Genomic DNA, 11,663 nt, shown 5'->3' on the forward strand with positions numbered 1-11,663 from the left:
TTCTCCTAAAAACTATGCACTTTCTTCTGCTTAATTAATGGATGAGGTGCTTTTGCCTCTGTTTAAAAAAATGCTAAAAATACTTTTTTTAAATAAGACAGGCACAAAGAGTCTATTAACCTGAAATTCGATCGCATTAGGAAATTATCACTTGGAAATATCTCGAGTCGTGGCTGTGAGCTAGTATATTTACTTACAAGTTGGAGGCTAGCCACACTGACCACGATCCTGTACATCTGTTCTTCAGGAGGACTGTTTGTGTGCTAAACACGGATTCAGAGAACAGTTTCACATGGCGCAGATTCGAACAGAGATCATAGTCAAACAAATACAAACAAAACGGCTAAGCTCAAATTTATTCCAAATGCAAAATATTATCGTATACTGTAGACAGCATTAGTTTCACAACAAAACAGCCGTCTATCACAGCGCAACCCATTATAGGCCAGAAAGAATGGCAAACGGCATTGTGAAAACAAGTTGGCAGAGTGGTCTTGCAGCAATCTTGCATGGGACTAGGGAGATCGGTCCTCATATCCTCTCAGAAATGTAGGCCGCCAGTCTTTCAGCAGGCCTCTGGCCTTCAATTTTCACTTCTCCATGGCACCTGAGCTTTATCCGCACCAAGTAATCCACCGCCACCCATGCAAAGCTAAGCTTTACCGGCATTTCTTCACCATCTGGATCCAGCATTGCCCTCGATTTCTCGATCCATTTTGGGTGATAGGTTACCTGGTACCACGCCGATGCCTTCATCTCGTACACATGTTTCTTCTCATCATCAGAGATTTCACACTCATCTGATGTGATGCTTTCAAAAATAGATCGGTACTCCTTCTTGAATGCATTGTACGCATTCTTGAGCTTCTCCTTTATCTCCCCCTGCTTCCTGCTGTTGGTCTTGGTAAGGGACCACATATGCCCTGTCACAAGCTCTGCTTCGGTGCGGACCCTGTATTGGTTAAGCAATGCGTTCAGCTGTGCTTCATACGAGCACTTGCATTGCCATGCATCTACAAGGAAATCTGATGCACCCGGAACTTCCAGATCAGTGTCATAAGGCACATCATTTGAGGTGCAAGCTTCTTCTGACACAAAATCACCGCCGGAGGTGTCCCGAATAGACCGATAAAGCCTTCCAAGAATCTTCTCCGATTTATACGATTTTGAATCTTCCTTCAACATGAAGTCAGGGTAGATTTTTGGTCGAAGTTCTGATGGCATCACCACAAGTTTCCCCGTCTTGGGGAAGTCCACAGCAGTCGCAGCTAGTTCAGCTAAGCGAATGCACTTCTCATCCTTTGCTCCATACTCACTAAGGTCAGCATGAACAACATGAGCGTTGCAGATCAAACCAAGATTCTCACTTACCATGTTCTTCAAGAAGAAATCAACAATATCCTGTTACAAACACATGATATTATTAACACAATGAATTACAACACGGATTATTTCTTCACAAATCAACAAAGCTGTTTGCAGATACAAGACCCAAGGAGTTTTGGCTCTCACGAATCAGTACAATCATCTTCAAAAAAATTATAAGTGTGTTCTCAAGTTATTAATAAATAAATAAAAAATCCCAACTGTACATGTGGGAATACCAAAATATGCTCCGAACCTGCAGATCATTCATAATTTGTAGGCTGCGCCCAAAATGTGAGGAGCTAAATACAAAATAGTAGTGCCCCAAAGCAACATATAAAAATTTGTCTTTTCCCACACAAAAAATGCAGGTGTACCTAGTGTTGCACCATTGACATTTCCGATTTTTTTGAGACTTCTTTCGCATTGCACAATCTATTCATTTTCACCCAGGAGGATGGAGCTTGGGAGCTATAAAGAATTTTCCTACAACATATACTTCTATTTTCTGTCAGTATATGCACCTCATCAAGGACCCGGCTATGCAAACATTCAAATCCAAATAAAAAATCTAATTGATAAAGGATTGAGTAAGTGTTTATCTAGTATTAAGTAGAGCTTAGCCATACAAAATATCAAGAGTTATGAATTATTTTTCAACAAAGGAAAAAAAATGGCAGGTGGCAACATAACCAAATAAAACAAAAGAACCGACTCTAGCTGAACAGCTAATTTGATTATACTCAATAGCTGCACTTCTATAACCAGGTTCCGATCGTTGAACATGTTAGCCTTGTTGACATCCACAGTAAGAACTGACTTCATGCCAAAAATTATTCAGACCTTGTCAGGTAATAGCTGCACTTCTATAACCAGGTTCCGATCGTTGAACATGTTAGCCTTGTTGACATCCACAGTAAGAACTGACTTCATGCCAAAAATTATTCAGACCTTGTCAGGTAATAGCTGCACTTCTATAACCAGGTTCCGATCGTTGAACATGTTAGCCTTGTTGACATCCACAGTAAGAACTGACTTCATGCCAAAAATTATTCAGACCTTGTCAGGTAGACCGACAGTTCCATCTAAAGATTTGGTTATATGTAGTTCAGTACGCATCAATACATGTAACTGCTCTTTTCTCCTACTAGCTCTGTTGAGTAACTAAATTTGGCATGTGTGGGGATTACAAGAATTCTCAGTTTTCCTGTTCTCCAAGGCGTCGCACAATAGGTGCAGGCCTGGCACACAGCCTTACGCGAAGTATGGTCGTAGCATGACGATCACCAACGGCACTATTTTGTCGGGATCCCCTACGACGACCTCGGCTAAGGTTTAATGTTGTTACTCAGCAACATTCATCAAGGTGATGGGCTGATGGCTGCAGATGGAGAAAGGATGAGACGAGAACAAGGTCCTTGAGAGAGCGCTGTTTCTGTTTTGGAAACAGAGGCTGGGAGTGGATTTTGATGTACTAAAAACCCATGTATCAACAATACCGCCTTTTTTTTTTTGTAAAAATACGGTACTTGTTGGGACCAAACACATCAAAGTGTTCAACGCAGCACTTTATCAGAAACCATGGTATTACCAAAAAACTTTAAAATAAAATGCTTCCAACAGACTCTAACTTTATAGGGTACCAATTGAATGTTGATATCACTTGATATGTTCTTCCCTATGGTCATACCAACCGATCTACTCCCTCTGGTCGTGTTTAATCAACGCGGACATAGTACGTACATAAGCTGTTCTCTATTCACACTTCGCGTCAATTTTATCCAACTGGAGGGAGTACTTGTTAACGAACAGTTGAAATTGAGATGGGAAGGGATTCTCAGTCGCCACTTAATACTTTGCAAAAACGTCCTGGACTACCATGAATTTGCGGGTTGCCAAGCAGCTCCTAAATTCAATAAAGGAACTAGTCTTGCTAACATGTATTGTGCCTTCTTTTGGTCCGTCGCAACACACGTGTTTCTTGCAAGTAGGAGAAAGAGCAGAAAGGAGCATGAGAAAGAGTAGAAAGAGCATGGGAAAGAGGAGAAGGAGAAACAGAAGAAGAAGGAGAAGGAGAAGGATACATGGACAACAACACATCAAATAGCAAATACAAACAGCACTAGAGACATCTAGATATAGACCATATATCTATGTAAAGAAATAATAGCATGCCACAAACTGTACAACTTACTTTTTGAGATACTTGCCGTGGCAGCTGTTTAGCTTCAGGTGGGGAGTAGTCCATGGGGTTCCAGCTCTTCTTTCCTGGAGGTATAAGTTTCTCGTCCCATGTCACGAAGTAGAGATCCCCATCAAGATCACTTCCTGATGCTTCATTGGGATGTGGCCTCTCACCATTTTGTGGGAAAACCAAGCAATCAACCAGGTGATGCAGCTCAGGCACATCAACCGCTTCAAGGATTCGGATATCCCCTGGATGAAGGCATGGGTTTTTTGCTACCACCACTGTACCTACGACTGTGCTTTTGTTTGCTGCAGAGAATCTTGAGCCATGCTTCATAAAACATTGATCAAGAGATGGAGCTGAGGCCTGAATAAAGCACTGCCCTTGTTCAAGGACAGCAAGCTCATCAAGGCAGCCCATCAACCACCTACCCTTTGGCACAAAGATCCTTGTTTTTTCTAAAAGATCCATCAACTGTGATGACCTTATTGCCAAGAGCATTGCTCTCAAGTGTGGCTCAGTTCCAGGACCAAAGCCGGCACTCAGCATCAGCGCTGCGGTGTTTCCATTCTCGGCACAAGAGGTTGTTACAACCTCAAAGGCAACATCACTATCTGACAAAATCTTGTTGAGATTACAAAGCATGGACTCCTGCATCTGTGAAAAGATATCATCTGAGACTTCCAAGGATGACAGCAACAGTATAATCTGACGGTTCAAGAATCCTGGCTGGAACCTTGTCCAGCCAACCACCTCCAAGACAGAATGGTTAGACTCAAACTTCCTCATACTTGGCCTTAGGGAGAGTCGTATCCCATCATCGCCATGTCCTTGCCAGACTGCTATAACACCCTTGAAGCCTGCATACCTGATCTGATAAGCAGATGGGGGAGTATCTGTAAGCTGCAGCCTCTCGGCGACTTCCATTGCAAGGTCGGGTGTAATCTTGCCAATGCCATCAGAAAAAGTATATGAATTACGCTCAACGTCCTCAAGATTCTCATTGACCTCATGCGGCTTCACCATTACTGTGGCATATGTGGATGAGAAGCACTGGCCCATTCGAGCGGCGTGCTTTGCTACGTTCTTGCTCGTAAAGCGTCCCATCCACTTCCTAATGCTGTCCACCGTTGTCTTGCTGTCGTCAGCGAAAAACCAAGCTGACCTATCCCTTAGCTGGTTGGACGAGAATGCAAGAAATGAATACTTCCTGCCACACAAGTGGAAACCTTCTGTTAGAAAGGTCTTGACACGCTTGTACACTGTTGTCTTCTGCTGGAATGAGTTTGACATCAAGTCCCTGACGATAGGCGCCGCATAGAAGTTGAGCACATTGTTGTTCAACGGCTGCATCCCCTCATCCATAAAAGTGACTCTCAGGAATCTATCAGCTACATGGTAGTAGTGCCGTATGACACGGTTTGAGAGCTCAACTTCTGGTGGTAAACAATAAGCCCTTGTCGGCGTGATGACGAGCCGCCGCACCTCCACATTGACTACATCCCCAGCCCTCCCCACTGCACTGCGGAGAAGTTTAGGGTTCCTGACGACCCTATCATGCGCCTTGCTCAGCCTCCGGCACGCATCAAACATTGGGAACCTGTCCCCCCAAAAATCCTTCAACGCGGCGACATTGACCTGATCATCTCTTGCCCTCAGCAAATCGAGAAACTCGGGAGTGAGCTGGTGCTCGCTAATGATCCCCTTGTGCACCAAAGTATTGACGAGGAATAGCACGGGAAAGTTGAGGCCGTGGGCATGCTGTAAACAGAAGAAGAGGTCCTGCATTGGCTCCTCGAACTCTGGCTCATCGCGTACCTTGAGACCCCGCCTGGGCCCTGACCAGTCGGTGCAGTCCATGACGGGCACCCTCCGTCCCTTGAGGTATTCAAGTGCCTTGTCCATCTTTGTGAGCTTCCGTGGCGAGATTTTGATTCTGTACACCGCACAGCGGCCAATGGCACCGCTTGGGGTGATGTCGCCGGTCCGTATCCACGGGTCATCATCATCGAGCAAGTCGAAGGGCACCGAGACGTGGATGTCATCATCAGCCGTGCGATAGTACACCATGGGCGCGGCCGCCAGGCGGAGGAGCAGCGAGCAGTCGTTCCTGTACACCCTGACCTCGGAGATGTCGCGTAGGGAGAAGTCGAGCTTAACGTCGCAGCGCATGACAGCGACCTCGCGGTATCCGGGGAAGGCGAAGGCGATGTGACGGGAGAAGACGAGGCGGCAGCAGGCGTCGAAGGGGTCGACCATAAAGTCGAGGCCTTGGGGCGGTCCGCGCCAGGCGGCGAGGAAGGTGTCGTGCGCGGGGAGCGCGCCAATCTCCAGGCGCGCGTCGGGGAAACGGAACGGATCGGTGGTGTGGCGGCGGAACGCACGGAGGGAGCTGTCGAGCGCGGTGGCGATGCGGAGGGGCTTCCCGGCGAGGATAAGCTCAGATTTGCCCACCGCGTTGGTGGCGCGGCGCGCGGCCTCCGGGCGCGCGAAGTGGACGAAGGCGTGAGGGGGCACGCGGTCGTAGGGCGGCGTCGCGGAAGCGGAAGCGGCAGTGGCGGTGGGGTGGAGGAAGTCGGGGTAGGAGTCCGGCGGGGTCCAGGAACTCTTGACGCGGCATCGCCAGACCAGGCCGGCCTCGCCCTCGAGGAAAGCAGCAAGCTGGGGCGCGGTGACGCTGCCGTCGAAGCCGCCGAGGCTGACCTGGGTCGTCACCAGGTCGCGCGGCGCCGGCGGCGGGACGGACGCACCGTCGCTCAGCGATCCCATGGCGGCGCCTCCGGTGGTGGGGGTTAATGTTTGGTTAAGGATCTGGAGGGGTTTAGAGAGGGGAATTGGTCGATGGATGTGTTTGCGGTTGGGAGATGTTGGTCGAACGGTTCCCAAAGAAGAAGAAGAAGAAGTTGATGCTATGTGTAAATGAACTCGATATTGGTGCCAATGCCGTGATTTTGTTGGTACCGATGCTGGCTGTGATCTTGGAGACTTGATTTTTTGATAAATGCGAGGGGCATGATCAGCAACCAACAAAACTCAGCAGCTACTGGAATCACCACATCCACATGCATGTACTTGTATCAACTATTTGTTGTACAATTTAGGTGGGGAGGCCCATCATATCTATCCTGCCTAACTCAATAGTACGGGAGTTTTAAGGCGATTTACACAAAAATAACCCAAAACTGAAAGAAAAGCACAGACTGACCCTCCGGCGAAACTATTTCACGGATCTAACCCTTTTGTGTGGCGCCCCCCCTGGCCCTGGCGCCACACACCTATCCGACGTGGCCCGTCGACGCTGAGCTGGTGACCCCGATCCGACGTGGCAGCACGAGTGGCGCCGCTCTCGCCGGCGCCACACTTTGAAAGTGTGGCGCCCGTGGCAAGGGCGCCACACATTCACTTAAGTTTGGGCCGCGCGCGCCCCCGCCCGACCCTTCTTCTTTCTCCTCCCTCTGTTCTTCTCCGCCCTCTCCCCCCCGCCCCGTTCTCGCTCGCCTCCCCCTCCCCCCCCCACATCCACCACCAAATCGTCAGATCTGTCCGTGGAGATCGTTCCCCATCCATTTGTCAAGGTAATCTCCTTCAAATCTTCTCCATTCATCCACTAATTTCATAGATCGGGCTATATTTGGACATGAACCCTAGATATGTTTTTTTTCTTTTGTGCACTCTATATTGTATTGTTTGTGTTGGAGATGGTAGCCTCATGTATGCATGTGTTTGAACCATAGATTTGTAGAAATCTACATATGAAATTTCACATGTATGTGTATGAACTCTATGTATGTATGTGTATGTATGTGTATGAATCCACATGTATGCCTAGTATTTGTGATGGAGTAACTCATATTTGTTAGTGGAATGGATCGTAATATGGTTAAAAAATGTAAACATGTAGGATGGCCGGTCCCGGTGGCCGGGGAAGGGGCCGCCGCGGTCTGGCGCCCCGGGCCGGGGAAGGGGCCGCCGCGGTGGAGCAGCAAGGGCCCCACGGTCACCGTCACCGCATCCTCCTCGTCTTCGCATGAGGAACGCCGCCGAGTTCCTCCTCCGCATCGACAACGACCCACTCGGCATCAAGCGGCTACGGACAAGTTCGCCGAGTTCGTCGACGGCCACGAGCCGGCGCACTTGCGCCTACGGGAGGCTAGCCGCAACTTCGCCGCTGGTCCGTGGAGGTCTGTTCGACGGGCGGGGCAAGATGTACCCGCACACGGGGTGGGACAAGTTCGCCCGTGACCTCCACCTCGAGCCCGGCTGCCAGCTCACCTTCCCGTACGAGGGGACGGCGAGATGATCGTCAAGGTGTTCGACGACACCGCCTGCCGTGTGCACTACCCCCACACCGGCGAATCCGGCTCCGACACCGATAGTTAGATCGTCGAGTGTTGTCAACTCTATCTTCGTTGCTTCGTGTTGTTTGAATGCTATCTTAAATTGTATGAAACTATGTGCTACGATGTTAGGTATGATGATGTTATGTCCATGATGTGTGTACAAAATGGCTGTTGATATGATGTGTGTATGACATAGCTTTTCACATGATGGCAGTTTTGTTGGAATATGGTAGGATTATTCATGGTTTTAACACATGTCAATGTGTGGCGCCCTTCCCACTGGCGCCACATTGCCTTGTATTGGCGCCCGTGCCACAGGCGCCACACATGCATGTCTAATTGCCCAAAACATACTGTAAGACAAATCGTCTGGGACTTAGCCGTTTTGGCGAGGCTCTTTGTGTGGCGCCGATGCCACGGGCGCCACACAAGCATGTGTGGCGCCGATGCCACGGGCGCCACACAAAGAGGGTCGCCAAAACGGCTAAGGACTTATCGTCCGGAGCCCCTGGATGTTTTCGACCCAGTAGTTCATATAAGTTGGCACGTGTGGCGCCGATGCCACGGGCCGGCGGGAAGGGCGCCACACATTGACTTGTGTTAAAACCATGAAAAATCCTACCATATTCCAACAGTTTTTTGACAACAAGAAGATTGCACTGAATATGTACCACACATTGACACAGCATAATGGTTCAACAACAAGAACATAGGCAAAGGGACATCACTGCGTCGCAAAGGCTCCCTCCCCCCTTGCCTTCTTCTTCTTAGCTTCTTCAGCCAATTCTTCCTTCTCCCTTAAGTCACGAGCCAACTGAACGACCGAATCGAAGAAGTGGTGGCGCTCCTCCGTCTTTGCAGCTTCCGCTTGAGCTCTCTCCTCCTTGATGCGTTCAGCCTCCCTAGCCACCTCCTCTAGGTGCATCCTATTGGCCCTCTCCCTCGCAATTTGCTCAAGTTGGCAGCTCCTCAGGAATTTTATCCGTGCCTCGCGGTCCCGTTCGGCCTTCAGCTTGGCATTCCTCCTCTTGTGGAACAATATGTATTCCTCATACTGTTTTTGCATACGGGCACGCTCCGCCATCTTGTTGTCTTCCTCCTCCTTCTTCTTCCTCTCTAGTTCTTCCTTCTCCTTCTTCCGCACCGTCCTTACCGCCTCCTCCCAAGCGGACTCCTCCTTCTCATTGCCCTCCCATGCTCCCTTCCCCTTGTTGGGTTGAGTTGCCATACCTGTAAACCAAATTGAAAAACCAAAGTTAGTCATGGAATATGAAAATAGAAAGTACAATGCAATTAGTAACTTGGAGACACATACGGATAAGGCCCCGCTAGGTATCGTAGCATACTAGCACCGCGACGGCCACCTCTACTAAGCCCTACGTGAATCCTTTGTTGCCTTGGAGCTTGTCGCCATTGTGGTTGATGCCTTGAGGCTTGTTGCCTTGGAGGTTGTTGCGTAGGAGCTTGTTGCCGTTGGGCTTGTGTGCTTGGGGTTTGTTGCTGTTGGGCTTGTGTGCTTGGAGCTTGTTGACGCGTTTGGCTTGGAGGAGGTTGGCGCGTTTGGCTTGGAGGAGGTTGACGCGTTTGGCTTGGAGGAGGTTGACGCGTTTGGCTTGGAGCTTGTTGGCTTGGAGCTTGTTGGCTTGGGGTTTGTTGGCTTGGAGGTTGATTTGAAGCTTGTTGGCTACTTGATGCTTGACTTGTGCTAGCATCATTGCCCTTTGATTTTTTGCCGGATGTGCACTTCCTTTTATTGTGGCCCTTACTATTGCATGATCCACAATTAGTTGGCTCGCGAGACTCTTGGAATAACTTGTTTCCCGAATGACCCCATCTATCCATATCTCCGTGATACCTCTTTGTCTTTCTTCTTCCACGTTTCACAACCTTCCATTCCGGATCTGGCCAAACTTGCACTCCATGATACTCCGGCCATTGTGATTGATCCAAGTAAGGAGAAAACCTTGGAGCCCATGTCCTCTTTGTGGCTTCGATTGAGAACTCGGACTCCCTAACGGTGAGCGGGTTATTGTAGTCGACACGTCTAGTGCGTGCCGCTGTGAGCAAGTGGGAGCAAGCCAAATGAAGCAAAGAGGGCCTCCTACATGTGCTTTCACATGTCTTTAGGGACACACGGAAAGCCCGGCCTCCATGTTGGACACCACCTTGTGTGGTGCCTCTCGGCTCATTCACTTGGTAAATCCATTCAACATTGTCATAACATGTAGCTGTTTGGGAGTCCGCCTTCCTCGCCTGAAATTCCATGAACTCTTCAACCTTCGTAGGGAACTCGCAATTCCTAGCAATTTCCTTCTCCGTTTCATCGGTGTAGTTCTGGAAATAGACATTCAACTTCTCGAATGTGTATTGAATGATTGCCGTCACGGGCAATGCACGGACACCCTTCAACACATTGTTGAAGCACTCGGCCATGTTGCTTGTCATTTGGCCATATCTCCTCCCATCCTCATCATAAGCTCTTGCCCACTTTGAGTTAAATATGAGGTGTCTATGAAGAAACTCTTGACCACCCGCGTTGAGGTCTTTGTGCTTCAGCAAGCCGTTGTATAGGTTTGCGAAGCGGCGCTCAGAGTAAGCGAGGCAACAATCTTGAAGGAGGTCAGACAACTCTTTGCTCTTGCATGCCCGGTAGAAGTTTGCACAAAAATGCCTCATGCACCATCGGTGATGCAAGGGAGCATGCCCGGGAATTGCAACCTCCACCGCATTGAGAATTCCTTGATGACGATCGGAGATGACACACACTTCCTTTGAGGGTGGTATGACCCTCGTCCTCAATATATGGAAAAACCATTGCCAGTTATCATTGTTCTCAATCTCTACCAATGCAAAAGCCAATGGTACTAAACGGTTGCTCGCATCACTTGCTATTGCCACCAATAGTGTGCCCTTGTACTGACCGGTCAAGAAGGTACCATCCACGGCTATGACGGGCCTACAATGTTCGAATGCCCTCGTGCATTGCTCGAATGACCAAAATGCACGGTGAAATACCCTCACTCTTTTACCATCATGCAATGTCATTTTGGTTGCGGAAGGCTCCACCACATGCACCATGCCCGGGTTAGTTGCGGCCATCGCTAACAACAACCTAGGGATACGGTTGTATGCTTCCTCCCAATCACCGTACAACATCTTGAATGCGGCTTGTTTGGCCTTCCATGCCTTCCCGTACTTGACGTCGTAGGCAAACCGGGATTTGACCGTATCTTGCACGGACCTAATGCTCATGATAGGAAGTGATGAGATCTCCGCCGAGAGCTTGTATGCAATGAACTCGGATGTGAGTTGACGGTGGTCCGGCTGTGCATCCTTGCCATCAAGCTTCGGCCCCCGGCACATGTGAGTGGCTACACAACTTGTTATGTGCCAAGAGGGCCCTTTTTTGAAAGGTCGTGCACGGACAACCCATGGGCACCTTTTATCCACACATTTTAGCGTGTACCGCTTCTTCAAGTCCGAGTGAACAACGATGTAAGGGCGATGATGCTTAATGGAGAACTCCTTCAACCATATCTTCAATTCCAAGAATGTATCAAACGTTAGCCCTTTAGAGATCATAGCCGTCCTACCATCCACATCTCTCTTGGATAGTGGCCTAGCTCCAAGAAGTAAACTTTTGCCACCATCAACCACGGCTCCATCCGCAAGACTAACATCACGGAACAATGGTACCCGGATATCCCGTCCGGTTACCTTCTTGAAGATCTCGGCTCTTTCGGCTTCCTTAGCCGTGAAGCCATCCTCGT

General features: G+C 49.0%; 1 protein-coding gene across 1 annotated transcript; it reads right to left on the minus strand.

Moving 5' to 3' along the window:
- Positions 1-329: 329 nt before the first annotated feature.
- LOC127327030 (probable RNA-dependent RNA polymerase SHL2) lies at positions 330-6,596 on the minus strand. The gene is made up of 2 exons (XM_051353805.2): positions 3,560-6,596; positions 330-1,401 (listed from the first exon to the last, which is right to left on the minus strand). Exons 1-2 carry the CDS (start codon positions 6,320-6,322, stop codon positions 532-534), a joined length of 3,633 nt encoding a protein of 1,210 aa, XP_051209765.1. The 5' UTR covers positions 6,323-6,596; the 3' UTR covers positions 330-531.
- Between the last annotated feature and the right edge of the window lie 5,067 nt (positions 6,597-11,663).

Source organism: Lolium perenne, chromosome 3 (genome assembly GCF_019359855.2).
Source record: "Lolium perenne isolate Kyuss_39 chromosome 3, Kyuss_2.0, whole genome shotgun sequence".
NCBI lineage: Eukaryota > Viridiplantae > Streptophyta > Magnoliopsida > Poales > Poaceae > Lolium > Lolium perenne.

Excerpts from the sequence above, each read along its gene's own strand:
- LOC127327030 (XM_051353805.2), bottom strand. The coding sequence starts at position 6,322 with ATGGGATCGCTGAGCGACGGTGCGTCCGTCCCGCCGCCGGCGCCGCGC. Across the intron at positions 1,402-3,559 it reads CACGGCAAGTATCTCAAAAA|GATATTGTTGATTTCTTCTT; the intron begins GTAAGTTGTACA and ends TGTTTGTAACAG.